This window comes from Juglans microcarpa x Juglans regia, chromosome 7S, assembly GCF_004785595.1.
Source record: "Juglans microcarpa x Juglans regia isolate MS1-56 chromosome 7S, Jm3101_v1.0, whole genome shotgun sequence".
In the NCBI taxonomy this organism is placed as follows: Eukaryota; Viridiplantae; Streptophyta; class Magnoliopsida; order Fagales; family Juglandaceae; genus Juglans; species Juglans microcarpa x Juglans regia.
In genome coordinates, this window is record NC_054607.1 from 15,927,411 (window position 1) to 15,951,976 (window position 24,566).

At 33.7% G+C, this 24,566-nt stretch overlaps 2 protein-coding genes across 2 annotated transcripts; both read right to left on the reverse strand.

The window, feature by feature from the left end:
- Nucleotides 1-202: 202 nt before the first annotated feature.
- LOC121241592 (secoisolariciresinol dehydrogenase-like) lies at nt 203-2,601 on the reverse strand. The gene is made up of 2 exons (XM_041139422.1): nt 2,452-2,601; nt 203-994 (listed from the first exon to the last, which is right to left on the reverse strand). Exons 1-2 carry the CDS (start codon nt 2,487-2,489, stop codon nt 217-219), a joined length of 816 nt encoding a protein of 271 aa, XP_040995356.1. The 5' UTR covers nt 2,490-2,601; the 3' UTR covers nt 203-216.
- A 15,321-nt stretch (nt 2,602-17,922) lies between these two features.
- LOC121241591 (secoisolariciresinol dehydrogenase-like) lies at nt 17,923-21,097 on the reverse strand. Its single transcript, XM_041139420.1, has 2 exons — nt 20,967-21,097; nt 17,923-18,805 (listed from the first exon to the last, which is right to left on the reverse strand). Exons 1-2 carry the CDS (start codon nt 21,002-21,004, stop codon nt 18,028-18,030), a joined length of 816 nt encoding a protein of 271 aa, XP_040995354.1. The 5' UTR covers nt 21,005-21,097; the 3' UTR covers nt 17,923-18,027.
- Between the last annotated feature and the right edge of the window lie 3,469 nt (nt 21,098-24,566).

The following is a 24,566-nucleotide window of genomic DNA, read 5'->3' on the forward strand; positions in this document are numbered from 1 at the left end:
TTTAAGAAAAAATGAATGAATAAAGATAAATGAATTTCTTTCCATTTTTTCTCTCTTAAGAAATATAAAGTATTTTTTTTCATTTATTTTAGAATATAATTTTTATTATATAAAATTTATTCATATAATGTCTATCCTGAAACGGTATGTCAAAACGTATCAGTATCGAAATATTCTATTCCAGTACCTCAACCAAAATGGTAACTGAAACGAAATTCAAAACTTTGGTACAAACATGGAAAGGCCTGGATTGCAAATGGAAAAGCCTCCATCTACCAAAAGATTGTGTCCACTCACATACTTTGACTCATCACTTCCTAAATAAAGAGCAGCTTCAGCCACATCTTCTGGTTTGAGGAGACTGCCTTTAAGGTTGGAATAAACACTGTAAACTCCATTGTCATCAAGTTTGAAGAAATCCTTTGCCAATGGTGTAGCAACTAGATAAGGTGATACACAATTCACACGAATGCCAAACTGTCCAAGTTCCACTGCTGTGTTTCTCATTAATCCCACCACGCCATGCTTGGAGCTCGTGTAGGCATGTGATGCAATCCCTCCTATAGTAGAGCAAACACTAGCAGTTGTAATAATGCTGCCACGACGAGTTGGGACCATGACACGAGCTGCATGTTTGGTTCCAAGGAAGGCACCAACTAGGTTAACACCAATTACTTGCTCAAACTCAGCCTTGGTGTTGTCAAGGATGTTTGGTTTGGCAACTCCAACAACACCAGCATTGTTGAACATAATGTCAAGCTTTCCAAACTTGGAAACAGCAAAGTTAATTGCGTTTTCCACATCTGTTTCCTTAGAGACATCACAATGGACAAATGAGGTGGACTTAGAGTTTAGATCTTTGCAGACAGAATGACCCAAGTCATCTTGGATGTCTGCAATAACAATTTTAGCTCCATGTTTGGAGAAGAGTCTTGCTGTAGACTCCCCAATGCCACTTGCTCCACCAGTGATTACTGCCACTTTCCCTTCTAGCCTGTGACAATAGGAAAATTATCCGGGTCGAGTTATTATCCGAACTTGAGGATTTTAATTTTGGGGCTGTTTGGGAATTAGTTTATATGAGATTAAAAAGTAATTTATTATGTAACACAAATAAATTAATTTTATAATTAAAAAATTTTACAGATAGTTTAAGCATTTTTTAAAATTCTTAACGCAACCCCAATCAGATTTATATCCATTTTTACTGTATTTAATATAACATTAAATATAAATTGCAAGAATATAAATTATAAAAGAAGGTTGAGATTAAAAAAAAATCTAGTCCACGAACAAGGGGTCTAGACTCTATTAGCCAAAAACATCTTAGGCTACGTTTGAATATGAGGATGTTTAAGATGATATATGAATAATAAAAAAATAATAATAAATAATTTATAAATAATAATAAAATAATTATTTGACAAAGACACGTAAGAAAGTTGAGGAAATAACAAAAACTCATCATCTGTTCATTTTAAACTTGATTAAAACCCATTTAAACAAAAACTTTCTTCCCTGCGAACAAACCCCTTCTACCCCTATAACTAAAGAGCCTTCCCCTGCAAAATAATCCAAACACAATCCAGTTCATGGAAATAATAGACACAATCCAGCAACAAATATAGCACCAAAAGCAGATGCCCCACCTTTAGACCAAACCCAACTACGTGAAGAAAAATCATCAACAACAGTAACCAATACAAATTAACAAGAAACAGTAACAATACGAAGTGAGTTTGACTTCTTGATACTTCCACACAACAAAGTATCAAATCCACAAAAGCTTTTTAGTTAAAAAATAAAAAAGAAACAAAAATTACTTGGAAGAAACTGATGAAAGAGAAGAAATGGAGAATGAAGCTCTGCCGCCTCCGATTTCACTAAAAGCAGGTAGATTGAAGTGGAAGTGGAGAGATGCTATCTTATCCACTCAAAGAACTTCAAATTGGGAATGTAAAAGTAATCCCAAGATTAAGTGAGATAGGGGTGACCACCACGTCGATCGGACGAGCATGTTCTTGGTTGGTAGGATTGTAGTGAGTCCGTCGATGGGGTTTTGGGAGGGTGGGTTTGTGAGATGGAGCTCTTTCGAGAGGTAGTTGTCGTGTTCTCTGCTGTCGAGGATGAGTGGGGTGCTGTCGAGTTTGGGTTGGGATGGAGTGTGGTGAGCATGGATTTGGATTCGAATAGACAGAAAGCGAGACACGAGTGTTCGGGTATAGGCAAATGCATGGGAATGGTGATAATATGTCCTTAGATTCACAAGATCATCTAATTACAAACGTTAATGTAACACATAGTTCATGACTGTCGGAATAGCATAAAAGCAAAACTACTTGAAAGGAGAAAAACAGATCTAAGAGAAAGGTTCCTTAACATAATGTCTAATTTAGTCAAATTGTTAATACGATACAAATTCTCGAAGAATCTGAAAATTTTGTATAGTACCTGCGGGCAGCAGCTGAGACTAAAGAAACACTTGTCATGGCAGCCGCTGACACTTGTCTACAGCTAGGGAAACGAAGTTGACCCCCAAAATTAGAACTTTAACCAAGTTGCATTGGCATCACTTCTAAAAGTAACTACCCTTATATAGAGGCATTTAAAATGTTCACGTTTTAAATATATTTTCGTTTAGAATTCATTTTATCTCATTGGCATCACATTTAGAACGTGAACATATATATATATAGATATATATATCTATATATGTTCACGTTTAAAATACACTAAGGACAATGTAAGAAGACAATTAACGTGGTCCATATGCTAGCTAATTGATAGCTGTCATGTCCCTTTAATTGTTGGACGGCAATTCTCGGTTTTCACTATATAGTAACATTTAATAAAATGTTTATATTACATAATTTGATTTGAAAAATAAATTTTAAAATTTAAATTTTACAAATTAAATTTTACAATTTAAGTGATATGAATGTTATGTTCTACATATCGACTTGAGAATATATAAAATAACTTATAGTAACAAAGCCGGCCACTCAATATTTTCCCAAATATATTTTTTTTTCACAAATATATATCATCACGTTGCTTTGCATGTATTGATGTATTTTTCATTAGAAAAGTTTTTCTCATCAATCATTATTCATCACCCCATACCTTACGAAAAATACATTCATATTCTATAAAAAAAATACACACACCCTATAAAAAAGCTATAAGTACAGTGTGAGGTGTGAAAGTAAATAGTGATGCATAGTAAATCTCATTATTTTATTTATTACCTTTTTTTTTTTTGGCTATTTCTATTTGCATCTTTGTTCCAAATGCAATGACTATTCTTTTGCAACAAAATGGATTATTTGCGACAAAAATAGATTAATTTTAACTGAAAATAATTATTTTACTGAAAATAACTGATCGTAAATAAACAGTTTTCTTATAGTATATATCAATCAGTGATTCATCTAATTACTTATTCCTTGTATAGCTAAGAACTTTTTCCGGTTATCAGCATCCAAAGATGCCTTTGGTACACAGAATATGCTGTAGCATTCATTGGATCATATGATATAACCTGATCTAGAACCCACCCACTCCAATAGAAAAAGGCATCGGTGTGATTGGTCTGGCATACTTTTCCAACGTCTTCTATAAGTTTTATTTAGCAGCCGGTTTTTTATTTTTCTTTAGCAGTTAGTATATGTTCTCTGTTCGAAGGATTTGTTAGCATACTAGGTACAAAGAACCAGCATGTTTGAGCTTTCACCTTTCACAAAAGCTGTAATTAATTACTTTGAACTTAGGTTTTGCATGTTTGGGTTTCAGTGTGACCATTAAGGAAGAACAGATGGCCACAGGTAGGTAGCTCCTAACTCTGGCTTTATTTCACAATAATTTTATTTGTATTGAAGTTTTTGTAGTGAGATAATTGTTCTATTTCGCTCACAGGCACGAGTTAGGGCAGATGCAACACAAGTGGAGAGCTTATTGGAAGAAATCGAAGATTCAAACTTTTCAATCACTTTTATGTACTCTTTGAGCACTATATGGAGCGGAGGCATCGGCCAAAAGGTGGCCTTTTGACCTATTTTTGTCTTACATCCGATTTTATGGATTAGGAGTTTTGCTATGTACAAGCAAGTTTGCATACTAATCTCCGTATTAATATTGTTATCTTTATATTCTAAATTTAAACTAGCACTATTTTCAATAAAGTCTACTTTTTGACTAATCATATTAAAAAGGTGTGCATATTAGTACGCAGAATCGCTTACAATTAAATTTTGCCATAATCAAAACTAAAATTTTTTACAACTCTGTAGAGGTGGACATACTGTTAAATTTTGTATTGTGTGTAAATGATTCTATTTTTCGTTTTATTCGCTTATCGTTCTTAACACTTTAGAGTTCAGTAGAAACTGTAGAAGACTCAACTCCGATTAAATACTATACATGGAGTGTTACAGTAAAGAAAATGATGTTGAAACTACGTACCGTACGTAAGGACCCGAAGTCTTCAATTCCATTAATAAAGAAGAATATTGAAGCACCGATCGAGCCCTGTTCATAGCGTGATTCATGGTTCCAAATTACGCCGTACATCATGCAAATTTGAAGGTGTTTCCTCAAGTACCAGGACATTACTTTATTTGAACTTTATTTTCAATTAACAGTACAATAATACTAACATCATAAACACTGTAAAAACGTTTCACCATGGAATACATGTTTTTCTCGTCTTTTTATTAGCTTCAACATAGAATATTTGTCCCCACGAGGATTATTAATAAGAAAAATGTGAGTTAATTAATTACTTGATAGTCTCGAAATATAGTTGAAATAATAATATTCCCACCATTTTATAAGATATCGTATCATTTACATTGTTTATATAATCACTAATTTTACCTATTTGTGATAGAATATATAAGAGTCTTTATTGAGCTGAATTATTGCATATTTTATACGTTTAGAACCCATATATTTATTATTTCATTACATTATTATATATTAGTTTTAGATGAAAAAATGGTTAAGACGCATAAATCTGAGTTGTGATTTAAATTGATTTATAGCATAGTTTATGCTTAATTTTATAATTTGTGATTTAATTGGGCAACATTTTCTTCACATGCACAACACTTTTTTTTTTTTATATATTTTATTCTTCTTTTAATTTTTATTTTTTTCTTATTTCTATTTTCTTTTTCAGGCCAAGAAATGCAAAACATGAAAAAATAGAAAAGTAAAAATAAAGCATCGTTTGTTTTCAGAGATGAAATGAGATTATAGTTAAAAAGTTGAATAAAATATTATTATAATACATTTATTATTATTATTTTTATTTTGAGATTTGAAAAAGTTGATTTGTTTATTTTATTTTGTATAAGAATTTGGAAAAGTTGTAATGATGAGATGAGAGTAGTAGGTTTTTGTTTTGGTTTCTCTAAAGCCACACATGCATGCGGGATCCAACATTTTTTCTCTTGGTGTTTGGACGGAAGCAAGGCAAAGCTCTTTTGGTTCTCTCTCAAAACGCACATCGGGCAACACACGCAAGAAAGGGAAAAAAAAAAAAAAACGGACGTACGCCGCACCAAAAAAAAAACAAAGAAGAGCAAGGGCTTTTCTGGTTTTGAACGAATATAGGGCTCTAGGGCTTACACTTGGGTTTGAAGATGCAAAAAGGCACAGGGGGACCCGATATATTTTTTTCTTTTTGTTTTTTTTGGACGAACACGAATAGAGAGTGCCGCATGTTGAAGAACCTTGAAGGGTCCAACTGCCGCTGCTCAGCCTCCTCCATCTCGATTAATTTGGCTTGCTTTTTCCACTCTCTACTATTTATTTAATTTTAGTTTAAAGTTTATGATGTATTTTTGAGATATTTGACTTAAACCTTTGGGCATTTTATTTGTTATTTATTTACTTGATGTTAGTTATTTTTCTTACTTCTTTAATCTTCTATTAAATAGGCATTACAATTGTCATGGATTGATTTTGAGAATTTATGATTTAAATACAATGATGAACCCTAGAATTTTGATTTTAGGACTTTTCAATTTTTAGCTCATATTGCATTAATTATTTTCTAATCTAGCTTAATTCTTAGTTTAGTTTTGTTAATCTTTTAGTTCCATTGTATATTAGGTTAATTAGGATTTAATTAATTTCAATTTTATTAATTAATTTTTTGATTAATTGAGATTATTTAATTAGCTTATTTGATTATTTGATTGTTAATTTTAATTTTTTAGTCTCTTATATTTTATTTCGACACTAAAAAATTCTAAAAATATGAATCTAGTCCATGACCAGTGCCCTTTTTATTCCTATTGCACTCTTTCATTCGTTGCACATACCACAACTTTTAGTTTCTCTTTGTGAATATTTTCACCATTTTAAACGAGTTTGATTTTAAGCAATTTTTCCTGAGTAGACAATTTAAGAATTTATTCCTAATTATTACGCGACATCCTCCTATACTGGGGACAGCCTTCACTCTGCTCATTTTTTAGTGAGTCAAGTTTTTGTCACCGTTGCCGAGTATTAGTTGATTGACGTAAATTTAAACTCGTTATTTTTATTTTTATTTTTATCTCAAATGCTTCTTTCACTATGTTATCTTTGGTTACACATTTCACTTGTCACCTAATATTTAGTTACTTGAACCTTACTTATGCTATTTGGATTGATGTTTCATTTCAGGGGTGAGAGACAATTCAAATAGGTTGCTTAGAGTTACGAGCACTAAGAGTAGTATACACAGTTCAGAGATAGATAATTCTTCTATTTTTTTCTGCAAACAAGGATATTAAAATTGAACAAACGATGGCTGCACCTGTACCAAACACTCTTAGGGATTATTTGCAGCCCACTCGCACCATTACACCATCATGCATTATTTTACCTAATGACGCACCTAATTTTTCTATTAAGCATGGCATGATGTGAGTGATACCTCAGTTCCATAGGATGAATTCTGAGAGTCCTTATCAGCACCTAACAGATTTTGAGTATCCTGTACTACTTTTATCAATAGAGCCACTACTGATGAATTTATTAGACTTCTTCTATTTCATTTCTCTTTAAACGATAAAATGAAGATTTGATTTAATTCTTTGAGGCCTAATTCTATCTCTAGTCGGTCTGATATGCAGCGTGAGTTCTTATAAAAAAAAATTCCTTTTCAGAGAACCCAATGTTTATAAGAGTAAATCAGCCAGTTCAATCAGGAATCTGGCGAGACTTTCTTAGCCAGCTGGGAAAGTTTTAAGGATTTGGTGAACATCTGTTCACATCACGGTTTTGAATCCTGGAGGCTAGTGAATTATTTTTACACTAGTCTCACTTCAGAATGCAAACAGTTTGTTCAGACTATGTCCAATGGAGTATTCTCTAGCAAGGAACCTGACGAAACATTATCATTTTTTGACTATCTTGTTGAGAGCGCACAACAGTATTTTTAATCTTGTACCATACCGGCCGGTACGGCTGGTATTTTCCATACCAGCCACAAGGCCAGTATATGTATCATATACATTTTGTACCGGCTCAAATACTGGGCCAATACCGGCCTGTATTTCGGCCTGTACCGGCCGATATTTCGGCCTTTAATTCTTTTTTTATATTTTCAAACTACAAACTTATTTTTTGACCCCCAATTCAAACTAAGCTATTTATAATTTATTTATATATATATTTATATATAATTTATTCATATATCGACTATCTTGAAACGATATCGGTACTAAAATATTTTGTTTCAGTGCCTTGACCGGTACAGCCTCCGGTACGGTATTCAAAACATTGGCGCACAACAATGAAACACTCGGACTAATCGAGTTTCATTGACAGCACAGCCACTAAAGTCTATTGCTGGTGGGGCAGATATGAGCTTAAGGAGGACATTGGCGTTGAAGCCCAAATAGCTGCATTAACTAGCAGATTAGAGGTCATGGAGATAGAAAAAGTGAAGGCCGTGAAAGCAATAGAGGCATATTCTTTATGTGCTGATTCAAACCACAAGACTCAAGACTGCCCAATTATGCCAGTATTTCATGAGAATAGGTCTGAGCAGATGCAATCAGTGAACTGGGTTAACAGAGTACAAAATCAGCCTTTTTCCAATACATATAATCTGGGGTGGAGGAATCACCCAAATTTCTCATGGAGGAATGATCAGCCTGGCCAGTCTCCACCACCTTCTTAGTAGCCATTTCATCAGGCTGCTCCTCAGCACCAGTATCAGTCATATTAGAGTTCTCACAGTAATCATTTTGTAGCACCACTAGGAATTCAGCCTCATGTAGCTACACAAAGTTCTCAGCCTCAATCATCTGGGCACAGAGTTCTCAGCCTCAATGATTTGCGAAGAAGTCTCTAAATGACAGTATAACACAAATGGCCAATACACTTAAGTAATTCATGCAGATTCAGGCTACCACAAATAATCAGAACACTCAGGCCATAAATGACTTGTGGGGCACCATCAATAAGATGAGTACGACATTGAGCTCTCTAGAAAGTGAAAAATTTCCAACCTAGCCTCAGCCTAATCCTCAAGTACACCAAAAACAACCACAACAGGTACATAATGTCTCAGGGGAGGTTATTGAGATAGTGAAGGTCATTCCTATTTTATGAAGTGGAAAGGAAGTTCCCCAACCTGAGATAATCATGGCAGATAGGTAGTTGCTCATATACCTAAAGATGTAACAAATACTGATGAAACTGAAAAAAAACCAGAGGTAGTGAGACTAGAGTCGAAGAAGCTTGTGAGTGCGAAGGCTGTTAGTAAGGGTGCCAACTTGTGGTTCCCTATCCTCAGAGATTAGCAGCTGGTCAAAAGAACAAATACCACACTGAGATTCAGAGATCTTCAAGCAAATAAAGATTAATACTCCACTCTTGAATGCCATACAACAAGTTCCTTCATATGAAAATTTTTTGAAGGACTTGTGCACAGTGAAGAGGAAGTTGAATGTAAAGAAGAAAACTTTCCTAACGGAGCAACTCAATGCATTGATATTGAGCAAGACTCTTCAGAAGTTCGGAGATCCCGCCTCTCCTAACATTTCTATTTTGATAGGTGAGTCACGCATGGGAAGAGCTTTACTTGATTTGGAGAGTAGTGTGAACTTGCTATCGTTCTCAGTGTATGAGCAGTTGGGATTGGGAGAGTTGAAAAACACCTTCATCATGCTACAGTTGGCTGACAAATCAGTTCAGGTGCCAAGACGTATTGTTGATGATGTGCTAGTCCAGTGGATAAATTTTACTACCTAGTGAAGTTTGTAGTTCTTGATATGCAGCAGCCAGCCTCTACTATTTACCAAGCTCCTGTCATCATTGTAAGACCATTTCTAGCTACGTCAAATACTTTGATTAATTGCAGAAGTAGAGTTCTGAAGCTTACTTTTGGGACATTACACTTGAGTTGAACGTTTTCAATGCTTGCAAGATGCCATCACATTTTGATGACATAAGTGATTTGAATGTTGTAGAGAGTTTGACACAACAAGATTTATTTTCTCGAATTTTTCTTTCTCTGATGATGATTCCATTTTTCAGACACCTGAATTGATGAAAAAACTGACCATGTTAATGAAAATGTCCTTGAAGTTTTGGACTGTTTTGCAGATTATTCTTTACCACTTGAAGTACAATTTGCAAGCGCAAGATAGCAACCATAGTTTGAAACTCTATCACCACTGGACATACTTAAATCTTCAAAGGAAGAAGTTCCACATTTGGAACTGAAATAATTTTCTCAAGATTTAAAATATGTTTTTCTTGGTCCTGAAGAAGACATTTTTCTTGTGGTGATTCCTCGAAGTTAAATCAGAAGGATGAAGCCCAGTTGATTGAAATATTAAGAAAGCATTGATGCACAATTGGTTGGACAATCCCCAACATCAAAGGTATTGATGCTGTTGTTTGTACCCACAAAATCCATCTTGAAGACGATACTAGACCAGTTCGTGATACTCAACGTAGGCTCAATCCTACCATGAAGGAAGTTGTTAAAGAGGAAGTGCTCAAACTGCTCACAGTAGGTATCATTTATCCCATCTCAGACAGTAAGTGGGTAAGTCCAACTCAAGTGGTACCAAAAAAATCCGGTTTAACTATTGTCAAAAATAAAAAAAATGAATTGATTCTAACTAGAATGGTCACTGGCTGGAGGATGTGTATCGATTATAGAAAACTTAATTTAGCCAGTAGGAAAGATCATTTTCATTTATCATTTTTAGATCAAATTTTAGAACGTGTGTAATGCATTTTACTGTTTCTTGGATGAATTCTCTGGTTATTACCAAATTGTTGTAGCACCTGAGGATCAGGAGAAGAACACTTTCACCTGTCCTTTTGGTACTTTTACTTTTACCAGAATGCCTTTTGGTCTTTTCAGAGATACATGATGAATATTTTTTCTGACATGATTGAGGATATTTGTGAAGTATTCATGGAAGATTTCTCTATTTTTTGAAAATCTTTTGAGAGTTGTTTACATAATCTTGCTTGTGCTCTTCAAAGATGTGAAAAAAAAAATATTTTGCTTAACTGAGAGAAATGTCAATTTATGGTTACTCATGGCATTGTTTTAGGTCATATTGTTTCTTCTGAATGTATAAAGGTTGATAAGGCAAAAATTAAAATCTATACTTCATATCCCTAGGACAATTAAAGATATTCGTTCATTTCTTAGTCATGCTGGTTTTTTACAGGCAATTTATTCAATGGTTTAGTTCTATTGCAAAACTTTTGTGTACTCTTTTACAAAATGATGTTGAATTTTTTGGTCCGATGAGTGCCAAAAAGCTTCTGATACATTTAAAGAATCACTTACCACACCCCTCATTATGCAACCCCCACAGAGGGACCTTCCCTTTGAAATCGTGATCATACTAGTGACCATGCCTTGGAGGCTAGTTTGGGTCAACGTGTGAATAATATGTCTTCTGTGATTTACTATGCCAGTAGGACTTTAAATGAAGCCCAGAAAAATTACACCACTGTTGAAAAAGAATTGCTAGCAGTGGTTTTTGCACTTGATAAATTTCAGGCTTACATTTTTGGTTCCCTTGTTACTATTTTCACTGACCACTTTGCTCTTAAGTATTTGTTGGCTAAAAAAGAAGCAAAACTATGCTTGATTCGCTAAATTTTATTACTTCAAGAGTTCAACATCACCATTAAGGACAATAAAGGAGTAAAAAATGTGGTGGCTGATCATCTCTTCAGTTTGCCACCATCCTCCCCTTCAAAAGTCATATTTCCCCTTGATGATAGTTTTCCGGATGAGCATCTATTTGGGGTTCACAAAACTCCCTGGTTTGCTGACATAATTAACTATTTGGTGACTAAGCAAATGCCTTTTGAATGATCCATCCAAGATAAATGCCAATTTCTCTTTGAGGAATGACACTTTTACTTTGATGATCCCTACTTTTTCAAATATTGTTCGGACCAATTGATTCGAAGATGCTTCCTGATGATGAGTTTTCTTTCGTGTTGAGATTTTGTCAAATGAGTGCATGAGGTGGCCATTTTTCAACAAAGAAAACAATTGCTAAAATTGTGCAAAACGGTTTTTACTAGTTTTCCATATTTAAAGATGCTTACAATTTTTGTTAAGCCTTGTGAGCCTTGTCAAAAGTTGGGATCCATCAGCAAAAGAGACGTGATGCATTTTTCTCCTATTCTCACTTTATAAATTTTTGACTGTTGGGGAATAGACTTCATGGGACATTTTCCGGTTTCCTTTGGAAACACATATTTTATTGGCTGTGGATTATGTTTCAGAATGGGTGGAGGTTGTCGCTTACAAGACAAATGATTATCGTGTTGTCCTAAAATTTTTGCAATCTCTGTTTACTCATTTTGGTATGCCCAAAGTTATCATTAGTGATGGGGGTTCTCATTTTTGCAACAAACCATTTTCTACACTCATGAAGAAATATGAATAACACACCGAGTTTCTACCCCTTATCACTCTCAAACAAATTGGCAAGTAGAATTGGCAAACAGAGATATCAAAATCATTTTAGAGAAAACTATCAATCCTAATAGGAAAGACTGGTCAATTAAGCTTCTTGATGCATCTTTTAAAACTAATATAAGGATGTCGCCTTATCGATTAGTTTATGGTGAAATTTGTCATTTACCTGTTGATATTTAACATCGAGCTCTTTGGGCTATATAAAACATGTTAACATGTCACTTGATGAAGTTTCAGGGTTGAGAAAACTACAGATCAATGAATTGGATGAAACTCGTCGAGATGCCTATGACAATGCTCAGCTGGTGAAGGAACACATGAAAATTCTACATGATCAGAAAATTCATCCCAAACATTTCACACTTGGCCAAGAAATTATTCTTTACAACTCTCACTTACATATTTTCCTGGTAAATTGAAATTTCGATGGAGTGGGCCGTACATTGTAAAGAAGGTTCATCCTCACGGGCAGTAGACATTGTCAATTCAAAGAATGGTAATGGCTTTATTATTAGTGAACAACGTCTAAAGCCGTTTATTACTGCTTTTGATCCAAACGAAAAGATCTTGCTTGTGCAAGACCCCAAGGAAATATTTTGATTTTGATTTTGATTTGTTTTCTTCCCTTTACGGCTTTCTTTAATTGCATTTTGTCTTTTATCTACATGTATTGTTTTGCTTTGATTTTATATCACATGTTAGGTTATCTGTTTTGCTTACTTATTCCTGTGCACTTTGGTTTCTTTCATTCAATTCATTGAAGACCATGTCTCTCACTAGTTGGGGGTAGTGTGTGTGCACCAGACAACACAATTTTGAATTAATGTGATATGCATTAATACACAAATGATTGACACACACTCTATTTCTAACATTTTGTGAAATTTGAGCACCTTGGTGGAGTGGTAGAGCGGATTTTTTTTTGTGAAGATTTATTTTCAAGCTTGAGCATAGAGCACGATTTTCAATGCATCATATTTTGTTGATGTGTGGTTTGAAATATCGGGATGCTATACTTATTGAGATGAGATTTGGTAAGATTTATATAGAACGAGTGGCAAATTTTGAAAAACATTTTGCACATGCTTACACTTGTAGTATTCCTCATTTACTGTTCATTGATTTAACAAAGGAAAAGTAAACCGCAGGACTACCGAGCCATGCTAAAAAAAAAAAAGAAGCGGCTTAACTGATCTGTCACCCAATCCCAACTGCTCATACATTGAGAACGGTAGCAAGTTTACACAATTCTCCAAATCAAGTAAAACTCTCTCAATGCATGACTCACCGATCATAATAGAAATGTTGGGAGAGCCGGGATCTCTGAACTTCTTAGGAACCTCGCACAATATCAATGCACTGTCTTGCTGCGTCAATAAAACTTTCTTCTTTACATTCAGCTTCCGCTTCATTGTGCACAGGTCTTCCAGAAATTTTGCATATGAAAGAACTTGTGTACGGCATCCAAGAGTGGAATATTAATCTTTACTTGCTTGAAAATCTCCTGAATCTCAGTGTGGTATTTGTTCTTTTGGCCAGCTGCCAATCTCTGAGGATAGGGAACCACAGGTTGATATCCCCTACTAGTTTCGACTTTCATACTCACAAGCGGGTACCCTTTTTTTTTCTATTCTTTTCAAATCTCTTTTTTTTTTTCTCCTTTTTTTTTATTTTTATTTTTTGCTTTCTTTCTTTCTTTTTTTTTTAGCATGACTCGGTAGTTCTGCAGTTTTATTTTCCAGTGTTAAATCAATGAACCATAAATGAGGAACGTTACAAGTGTAAGCATGTACAAAGTGTCCTTCAAAATTTGCCATTCGTTCTATATAAATCTTACCAAGTCTCATCTCAATAAGTATAGCATTTCGGTGTTTCAAACCACACATCAACAGAATGTAATGCCTCAAAAATCATGCTCTATGCTCAAGCTTGAAAATAAATCTTCGCAAAAAGAATTGCGCTCAACCAAGCCTCATGCATTGTATAATATATATTAAGATTATTTAATAAGAGTAATTTTACATATAGTCGTGGAATGCGTAATTGCCGCGTAATCATTTTGAAAAAGAGTTGGATCTACTATTAAAAATTAATTTTTTCATGTGGATCTCGTATTTACTAACAATTGCAAAGATCATTCTCATTTAATAACTATTTCAAAGTAGGTGGATTTGAATTTAGGTTTAATGGGAAAAAGATTTCCTCAAGTTTTACTTAGGGGTGTGTATGCACCAACTTAGTAGGAGTTGGATTCCCCTAAATCTGACTACGATTCTGACTTTGTTGGAATTTGAATCTGAACTTTGACTCCGACTTGTCGGAGCAGAGTCGGATTTGAGCTTTTAACTTTGGGCTTCTTTTTTTTTTATAGTTTCATATTTAGCGTATTTAAAAAAGAATATTTTGTGGGCTTTCAAATTTCAATTTTTTGAAAAAAAAAAATAAAAACTAAAACTAAATCATTTACTACAAATTTGCTTGTATACTAATATCTAATTTATTTTTATACCAGACTTTTAGTATAGTGTCTAGTTATATTTTATCATACAATAATATTACAAATTATTATAATATAGTATTACATGTTATTATATTATACTAGTGTCTAACTTATTTATAACTTATTTCTAGACTAGACTTATTTCTAGTGTCTAATTACTTGTTATTATACTTTAGTAAATTAGTATTTTGTATTATTAACTTATTATACTTGACTTATATATTAGTTATTTCTATACTAGTGTTTAATTTATTTCTATACAAGACTTATATTATAGTGTTAGATCTTTCATGTTGTCTTAGAGGATTCAAACCTAAGTGAGGAATCCAAGTAGAATTGATAATGAATTAATATATATCATTCTTGAGCATATAAACCAACATATAAGTGGAACTCATGTCTATTAAGCACACAACCACAACTATTCCTCAAGAAATGGCCCCCCATACAACCAAAAACAAGTTTAGTTCGCATAGACCCAAATGTCTAAAAGAACATGCTCTTTTCGTGGTTGGAACATTCAACTACTATGATCTTAAGTGTGAAAAGTACCCATCCGGATATTTACATCATGGACTTAAGTGATACTTACATGATTAAATGTTATCCTTCTAGCTTGCAGAGGGAACCTCCCAACAAAGACACAAACAAAGCTAGCAAAGTAAAAATAACAAAAAGCAATGATGCTCGCCAATGATTGCTTGTTCTAAGAGAAAATCTACCCAACAGGCATTTTGGTGGCTGCTCTTGGTTTGCATTTTCATCTTCCCCAGTTTCCAACAGTTTCGATGCATCTATAGGAAACACTCTTGCTTACCCTAGATTTAAGAACATGATGGATAAGATGCCTTTTAGTTAGCATGTGGAGTTGCAATGAAAAATAATCACCAAATTGAGCAACAATTAAAGCCTTGCTGCTGATATATTTCAGGGGGGATGAATTAGAAAAGGATATTTACAAACCCAAATTCTTATTCCTAGAAATTAGAAAGCAAATTAAGAACATATTATTATATACACCATGCAAGGAAGGAAACAGATGTAAGGGACCTTTGTTTTTGGTTGTTTGGTTGTCCAGGAAGGAAAGGAAAGGACAACCTTTCATTGGGGCGGGGGGGATAGGGGGTTGCATTGAGTTCTCCAAACTTCAAAGAAAGCAAAAGGTTGATCCCTCAATTTCCTTTGCCCTCTCCCAAATTTAGAGAGAAAGAGAGAAGGAGAGAGAAAGAGAGAGAACTGATTCCCCTCCAATTTCCCTTCCTCCCTTATGAGTTCCAAGAATCCGTAACTAGGAAGAATATCAAACTATAAGAAAGATTTTGCATTTCACTTAGGATTATATCTTCAAATTCATTTGATATTATAATTATGTTATATTAATTCCATATTTGCTATAATGCATGCATGTTACATTTAGGAACATCAAACTTGGATGACAATTGTTTTTGAGTTGGATAATTTCAACCTATGTCATAGCTATAGGGCAGCCACAAACTTCCTTTTCGCATGATTGATATCTAATGAAGTGTCAAAGTCACTAGTTCCATAATTAAATCACGCAGACATTGTGCACCGATTCAGGCTATGTAAGACCTCAAAAACTGCAGATCCAAACATATCCAGGAGAACCTTCCCAGTGGCGTTGAGGCTAGAGATCAGAAATGCATAGTATCTTAGGGGTAAAAGGGCATGTGTACTGCCAAGGTTCATTTGACCTCCTCCCCCCTTTTTGGTGATTCCCGTCGCCTAGGGCTCTTACTTCTTCATTTTTTGTGCTCATTCTTTCGTTTGCTTGTTCGCCTTTGGGGGGCAGGGTGATGTTCTGGGCGATCAATCGTTCCAACTCCCCACTATTCCTCATTTCTTCCACTTTTTGTTTTAAGTTGTAGCAGAAGTCCTTGGTTCTTTGTCTCCTTGTTTTGTGATAAGTGCAGTACTTCTCGGTTTGGTGTTCGTTATCGTTGATTGGTTCTTCTTCCTTTGTTTTTTCGGAATAGTGTACATAATCGCCACTATGTCTTCTTAAATTACCATCCAGCCTTGACTCCTGTTGGTCTCTTTTCACCTTTTGAGCTCCATCTCAGTTTTTTCTGTGTCCTCTTTTCAATTCACGTTCACTCCTTCTTTCCAGTTGGGTGGTTAAGGCGATCAAGGTGTCTTCAACATTAACAAAATCATCAACCTTGTCCATAAACTCTCGTAAGGTGAAAGGGGTTTTTCGAGTCAGCTCGGCCATGAAAGGGCTCCTTGGCCAAACACCTCCCAATAGTGCTGCTAGCATGATTTTATCGTCTTGGTCATCAGTCGTCATTTTTTCTTTATTGAAGTGTGTCAATTACGTTTTCAAACTTTCCTCCTCCCGCTGCTTAACAGTCAACAAGTATGCGGCGGGTCTTCTGCGCTTTCTACTCGCCATGAACTGGGTCAAGAATTTTCGGCCCAGTTCTTCAAAACTTTCTGTAGAGTTTGGTTGTAGTGCACCAAACCACCCTCTCACTAATCCCTTTAGATTCAAAGGGAAAGCTCTACATGTAATTTCTCTAGGGACTCTGTGACTTCGAAAGTCTCAAAGTGCTCTTAGGGATCTTTCGACCCATCGTAGAGGTCCATCAACGGGACTTTAAATTTCGTGGGCAAAGGCATCGTCATGATTTCCGTAGAAAATAGTAACTAGACAACAACTGATTGAGTGAAGAGGACGTGCCTATCTTCTTGGTCATCTCCTCATATTTATCCATCAAGCTACGTATGTTGTGGTGCAACTTCTTCGCTTCCTCATTCCCTTGATGGCCTTTTCTCGCACTATTTACCTGCATCTCTATCCTATTGGCCTAACTTGGTGTAGTATCCTCTCTTGACGGCCCATTTCGTGACTTGAGAGTCTTATTTTCCTTACGTAGTGCATCCATCTCTGTGGAAATTTTCTTTATCATCTCCTCCATTTCTGCAAGTTTCTCCTCCATGTTTTGTGAAGTTTCTCTCTGATCTCTAGTTGGCTAAAACTGAGTAGTAATAGGCATGTGAAAAGCATGTAAAGTGTGAGACTTAACAAATCCCACAAACGGCGCCATAGACTTAATCTTTGTTTTTTTTGCTTATTTCTGTTTGGAAGTGATGAATAGTTTCTCTCCCCATGCTCCAGTTTGATTTTACGAATCTTGGGTTGTCAATTTGTCATTTTGCTATGGATTTATATTTTACACATCGTTGTATCAAAATTGGGCCCTTCTCTTTATGCACATTGGAATAGAACTTCTGCACATTGATACTTGTCTTCATTTTTCTTTGAAATGGTTATTGATTGGTTTAAATAGGAAGGCGATATCTGAAATGCTTTTACTTTGGATAGGTTTTAAAGGAAAATAAAAGAATAAAGATAAAAGAGTTTCTTTTCATTTTTTTCTCTCTTAAGAAATACAAAGCAATTTTTTTCATTTATTTTGGAATATAGTTATTATTATATATAATTTATTCATATAATGTCTATTCCGAAACAGTATGTCAAAATGTATCGGTATCGACATATTCCGTTCTAGTACTTCAACCGAAATGGAATTCAAAACTTTTGTACAAACATGGAAAAGCTTGGGTTGCTAATGGAAAAGCCTCCATCTACCAAAAGATTGTGTCCACTCACATACTTTGACTCATCACTTCCCAAATAAAGAGCAGCTTCAGCCACATCTTCTGGTTTGAGGAGACTGCCTTTAAGGTTGGAATAAACATTGTAAACTCCATTGTCATCAAGTTTGAAGAAATCCTTTGCCAATGGTGTAGCAACTAGGTGAGGTGATACACAGTTCACACGAATGCCAAACTGTCCAAGTTCCACTGCTGTGTTTCTCATTAATCCCACCACGCCATGCTTGGAGCTCGTGTAGGCATGCGATGCAGACCCTCCTATAGTAGAGCAAACACTAGCAGTTGTAATAATGCTGCCACGGCGAGCCGGGACCATGACACGAGCTGCATGTTTGGTTCCAAGGAAGGCACCAACTAGGTTAACACCAATTACTTGCTCAAACTCAGCCTTGGTGTTGTCAAGGATGTTTGGTTTGGGAACTCCACCAACACCAGCATTGTTGAACATAATGTCAAGCTTTCCAAACTTGGAAACAGCAAAGTTAATTGCGTTTTCCACATCTGTTTCCTTAGAGACATCACAATGGACAAATGAGGTGGACTTAGAGTTTAGATCTTTGCAGACAGAATGACCCAAGTCATCTTGGATGTCTGCAATAACAACTTTAGCTCCATGTTTGGAGAAGAGTCTTGCTGTAGACTCCCCAATGCCACTTGCTCCACCAGTGATTATTGCCACTTTCCCTTCTAGCCTGTGACAATACGAAAAATATCTAGTCGAGTTATTATCCAAACTTGAGGATTTGAATTTTGGGATTGTTTGGGAATTAGTTTATATGAGATTAAAAAGTAATTTAATAAGTAACACACAAATAAATTAATTTTATAATTAAAAAATTTTAAAGACAATTTAAGCATTTTTTTTAAATTCTTAATGCAACTCCAATAAGATTTATACCCATTTTTACTGTATCTAATATAAGGTTAAATATAAATTGCAAGAATATAAATAATAAAGAAGGTTGAGATTAAAGAAAAAAAATTAGTCCACGAACAAAGGGGTCTATACTTTATTAGCAGAAAACATCTTAGGCTACATTTGAATATTAAGATGATCAAGATGATATGTGAATAATAAAAAAATAATAATAAATAATTTATAAATAATAATAAAATAATTATTTGTCAAAGGCAGCCTACCATTGGCAATGTCGGCCTAGTCATAGTCAAGTTCAAATTTTGACTCAAACTTAAGGTTTTGGCCAAAATTTTTGAAGTAGTTAATCTATATTAGACTAATCATTCTAAAATCAAAATAATAATATAATATTATATATTTTAATAATTATATTTTTTATATTTTGAAAATACATTCCATATCTTAATTAATAATTTAATTTGTAATATCTAAAATTATTTAACATTAAGAAAAAATGAAGAGAAAAGAAGAAGAAAGAAAGAGAAAGTAACTCACTAAAATATGACTTTTTAATTAAGCAAATACTTTTTAATAAAATATTATTTTGGTTGGTGAATAGTAACTCACTAAATAAAACTTTTGTTTTCTATTTATTGTAACTAATAATTTGATTTAAAGTGATTTGACTAATCTAATACAATTGATTTTAAAAAAATTTAATCAAAATTTAAATTTAACTGATATTTGACTAGTCTAATATCAACACTCTTACCAAACACAGCCTTAATCAATGGTTGAGTGATAGGTACATTTACAGCCTACAGGATACAGCTATTCCCACGTAAGGGTTACTGATATGAAAGCAAATCTTTCCTTTTTCTATACTTGAGGATTTTAATTAGGAAAAGACGAAATTTTCCTATTATATTTTGTCGCATCCAAGGCTTTGTTTATTTTTACAGATAAATTAAAATAAAAATTAAAAATTAAATAAAATAATATTAGAATATATATATTTTTAATATTATTTTTATTTTAAAATTCAAAACAGTTGAATTTTTTATTTTATTTTATATAAAAATTTAAAAAAATTATAATAATTAAATAAAATGAGATGAAAATAATTATAAAAAAAAACGAGGCCTAAGACGGTTGTTTGACAATTTAGATAAGACTAGAAATTCTCATCTTATTTCAAAATTTTTTAAAATTATCTTTATAGATATCATTTAAATACAAAATAATTTCTTTTTTATCTAATCATTATAACTTTTCTAAACTTCTAAACGAAACATAAAAATAATACAACTTTTTAAATTACAAAATAAAAATAATATTAAAAAAATTATACTCAAACTACTTTTTAACTTTATAATAATTTATTCAATTTTTTTTTGTCTTTTTTTTCAAAACTCAATAAAAAATTTTAATTCAATCTATTCTATTACTATTTAAAAATCATTTTATTACTATTTATAAGTGAGAAAGCTTCAAACCAGCCTATCTGAAGTTGTGAAAAAAACAGCCCTCCACTTATGTAAAGACACGTAAGAAATTTGCGGAAATAACAAAAACTCATCATCTGTTCATTTTACACTTGATTAAAATCCCTCTAAACAAAAACCTTCTTCCCTGCTAACAAACCCCTTCTACCCCTGCAACTAAAGAGCCTTCCCCATAATCCAGACACAATCCAGTTCATGGAAATAACAGAGAATCCAGCAACATATATCGCATCAAAAGCAGATGTCCCACCTTTAGACCAAACCCAACTACGTGAAGAAAACTCATCAACAGCAGTAACCAATACAAATTAACAATACGAAGTGAGTTTGACTTCTTGATACTTCCACACAGAGAGAGAAGCATAAAAGCAAAACTACTTAAAAGGAGAAAAACAGATCTGAGAGAGAGTTTCCTTAACATAATAATGTCTACTTTAGTCAAATTGTTAATACGACACAATTCTCATAGAATCTGAAAATTTTCTATACCTTCGGGCAGCCGCTGAGACTAAAGAAACACTTGTCATGGCAACCTGATTTCTAAAACCTCTGGCAGCTACGGAAACGAAAATAGACCCCCAATATTAGAACCATTGGCCTCACTTCTCAAAGTAACTACCCTTATATAGAGGCATTTTAATTATATATATATATATATATATATATATATATATATATATGTGTGTGTTCACGTTTTTAAAATACACCAAGGACAATATACGAAGACAATTAACGTGGTCCATATGCTAGCTTTGCGAAGTCTGATGATAGTAGCTGTCATGTCGTTTTGATTGTTGGTCAGCGATTATTGGTAACAAGGACGCTGCTACGTCTAGGCCACCGAACAGAGTAAAGAAAATGACGTTGAAACTACGTACTGTACGTAAGGACCCGAAGTCTTCAATTCCATTAATAAAGAAGAATATTGAAGCACCGAGCCCTGTTCATAGCGTGATTCATGGTTCCAAATTACGCCGTGCATCATGCAAATTTGAAAATGATGTTACAGTAAAGAAAATGATGTTGAAACTACCGTACGTAAGGACCCGAAGTCTTCAATTCCATTAATAAAGAAGAATATTGAAGCACCGACCGAGCCCTGTTCATAGCGTGATTCTTCCTCCACCAGGATATTATTTAGTTAAACTTTATTTTCAATTAACAGTACAATAATACTAACATCATAAACACTGTACAAACGTTTCACCATGGAATAAATGTTTTTCTCGTCTTTTTATTAGCTTCAGCATAGAAAATTTGTCCCCACGAGGATTATTAATAAGAAAAATGAGAGTTAATTAATTACTTGATAGTCTCGAAATATAGTTAAAATAATAATATTCCCACCATTTCATAAGATATCGTATGATTTAAAGTATTTATATAATCACTAATTTTACGTATTTATGATAGAATATATAAGAGCCTCGATTGAGCTAAATTATTACATATTTTATACGTCTAGAACTCATATATATATTATTTCATTACATTATTATTAGTTTTAGATAGAAAATAGTTAAGATGCATAAATCCGAGTTGCGATTTAAATTTATTTATAGTATAGTTTATACTTAATTTTATAACTTGTGATTTAATTAGGCAATATTTTCTTCGCATGCACAACACATTTTTTTTTTTATCTTCTATTCTTCTTTTTATTTTATTTTATTTCTTATTTCTATTTTCTTTTTCAGGCCAAGAAATGCAAAGCATGAAACAATAGAAACGTAAAAATAAGGCCTCGTTTGTTTTCAGAGATGAGATGAGATGAGATGAATTGAGATTATAGTTAAAAAGTTGAATAAAATATTGTTATAATATATTTTTTATTATTATTTTTGTTTTGAGATTTGAAAACGTTAATTTGTTTATCTTATTTTATATGAGAATTTAGAAAAGTTGTAATGATGAGATGAGAGTAGCAGGTTTTTGTTTTGGTTTCTCTAAAGCCACACATGCATGCGGGACCCAACATTTTTTCTCTTGGTGTTTGGACGGAAGCAGGCAAAGCTCTTTTGATTCTCTCTCAAAACGCACGTCGGGCAACACACACGAGAAAGGAAAAAGAAAGAAACGGACGTACACTACACAGAAAAAAAAAAAAAAAGAAAAAGAAAAAGAAAAAGAAAAAGAGCAAGGGCTTTTTCAATTTTGAACGAATAAAGGGCTCTACGACTTTACACTTGGGTTTGAAGAAGCAAAAAGACACGGGGGACCCAATATATTTTTTTCTTCTGGTTTTTTTTGGACGAACACAAATAGAGAGTGCTGCATGTTGAAGAACCTTGAAGGGTCCAACGGCCACTACTCAGCCTCCTCCATCTCGATTAATTTGGCTTGCTCTTTCCACTCTCTACTATTTATTTAATTTTAGTTTAAAGTTTATAATGTATTTTTGAGATATTTGGCTTAGACCTTTGGACATTTTATTTGATGTTTATTTACTTGATGTTAGTTATTTTTCTTGCTTCTTTAATCTTCCATTAAATAGGTATTACAATTATCATGGATTGATTTTAAGAATTTATGATTTAAATACAAGGATGAACCCTAAAATTTTGATTTTGTGACTTTTCAATTTTCAGCTCATATTGCATTAATTATTTTCTAATCTAGTTTAGTTCTTAGTTTAATTTTGTTAATCTTTTAGTTCCATTGCATATTAGGTTAATTAGGACTTAATTAATTTCAATTTTATTAATTAATTGAGATTGTTTAATTAGCTTATTTGGTTCTTTGATTGTTAATTTCAATTTGTTAGTAACTTATATTTCATTTCGACACTCAAAAAATCTAAAAATATGAATCTGGTCCATGACTAGTGCCCTTTTTATTTTTGTTGCACTTTTTCATTCATTGCACATACCACAACTTTTAGTTTCTCTTTGTGAATATTTTCACTATTTTGAACGAGTTTGATTTTAAGCAACTTTCCATAAGGAGACAATTTAGAAATTTATTCCTAATTATTACGTGACATCCTCTTATACTGGGGACAGCCTTTGCTCTGCTCATTTTTTAGTGAGTCAAGTGCCAGGGATTAGTTGATTGACGTAAATTTAAACTCGTTATTTTTATTTTTATTTTTTATCTCAAATGCTTATTTCACTATGTTATCTCTGATTACAAATTTCACTTGTCACCTACTACTTAGTTGCTTGAATCTTACTTATGCTATTTAGATTGATGTTTCATTTCATGGTTGAGAGACAATTCAAATAGGTTGCTTAGAGTTACGAGCACTGAGAGTAGTATACACGGTTTAGAGATAATAGTTCTTCTATTTTTTCTGCAGACGAGGACATTAAAATTGAACAAACCATGGTTGCACCTGCACCACACACTCTTAGGGATTATTTGCAGCCCACTCGCACCACTACACCATCATGCATTATTTTATCTGATGACGCACCTAATTTTTCTATTAAGCATGGCATGATGTCAGTGATACCTCAGTTCCACAGGATGAATTCTGAGAGTCCTTATCAGCACCTGACAGATTTTGTGTTGACCTGCACTACTTTTATCAATAGAGCTACTACTGATGAATTTATTAGACTTCTTTTATTTCATTCTCTTTAAAGGATAAAGCGAATATTTGATTTAATTATTTGAGGTCTAACTCTATCTCTAGTCTGTCTGATATGTAGCGTGAGTTCTTACAAAAAAAAAAAAATCATTTTCAGAGAGCTAAGTGTTTACAAGAGTAAATCAGCTAGTTAAGAAATCTGGCGAGGCTTTCTAGGTCAGTTGAGAAAGTTTTAAGGATTTGGTGAACATTTGTTCACATCACGGTTTTGAATCATAGAGGCTAGTGAATTATTTTTACATTGGTCTCACTTCAGAATGCAAGCAGTTTGTTTAGATTATGTGCAATGGAGAATTCTTTACCAAGGAACCTGATGAAACATTGTCATTTTTTGTATCGGCCACTGGGCCGGTACAGGTATTATATACATTTCGTACCAGCTCAAATACCGGGCTGGTACCGGCCTGTATTTCGGCCTGTACCGGCCAATATTTCTGTCTTTAATTTTTTTTCATTTTTTCAAACTACAAACTTATTTTTTGACCCCCAATTCAGAT

What these genes read in the sequence shown, in the direction of transcription:
- LOC121241592 (XM_041139422.1), bottom strand. Translation starts at nt 2,489, where the DNA reads ATGACAAGTGTTTCTTTAGTCTCAGCTGCTGCCCGCAG. An exon ending in GTCTCAGCTGCTGCCCGCAG is followed by an intron (nt 995 to 2,451) that starts GTACTATACAAA and finishes CTATTGTCACAG; the next exon opens with GCTAGAAGGGAAAGTGGCAG.
- LOC121241591 (XM_041139420.1), bottom strand. Translation starts at nt 21,004, where the DNA reads ATGACAAGTGTTTCTTTAGTCTCAGCGGCTGCCCGAAG. An exon ending in GTCTCAGCGGCTGCCCGAAG is followed by an intron (nt 18,806 to 20,966) that starts GTATAGAAAATT and finishes GTATTGTCACAG; the next exon opens with GCTAGAAGGGAAAGTGGCAA.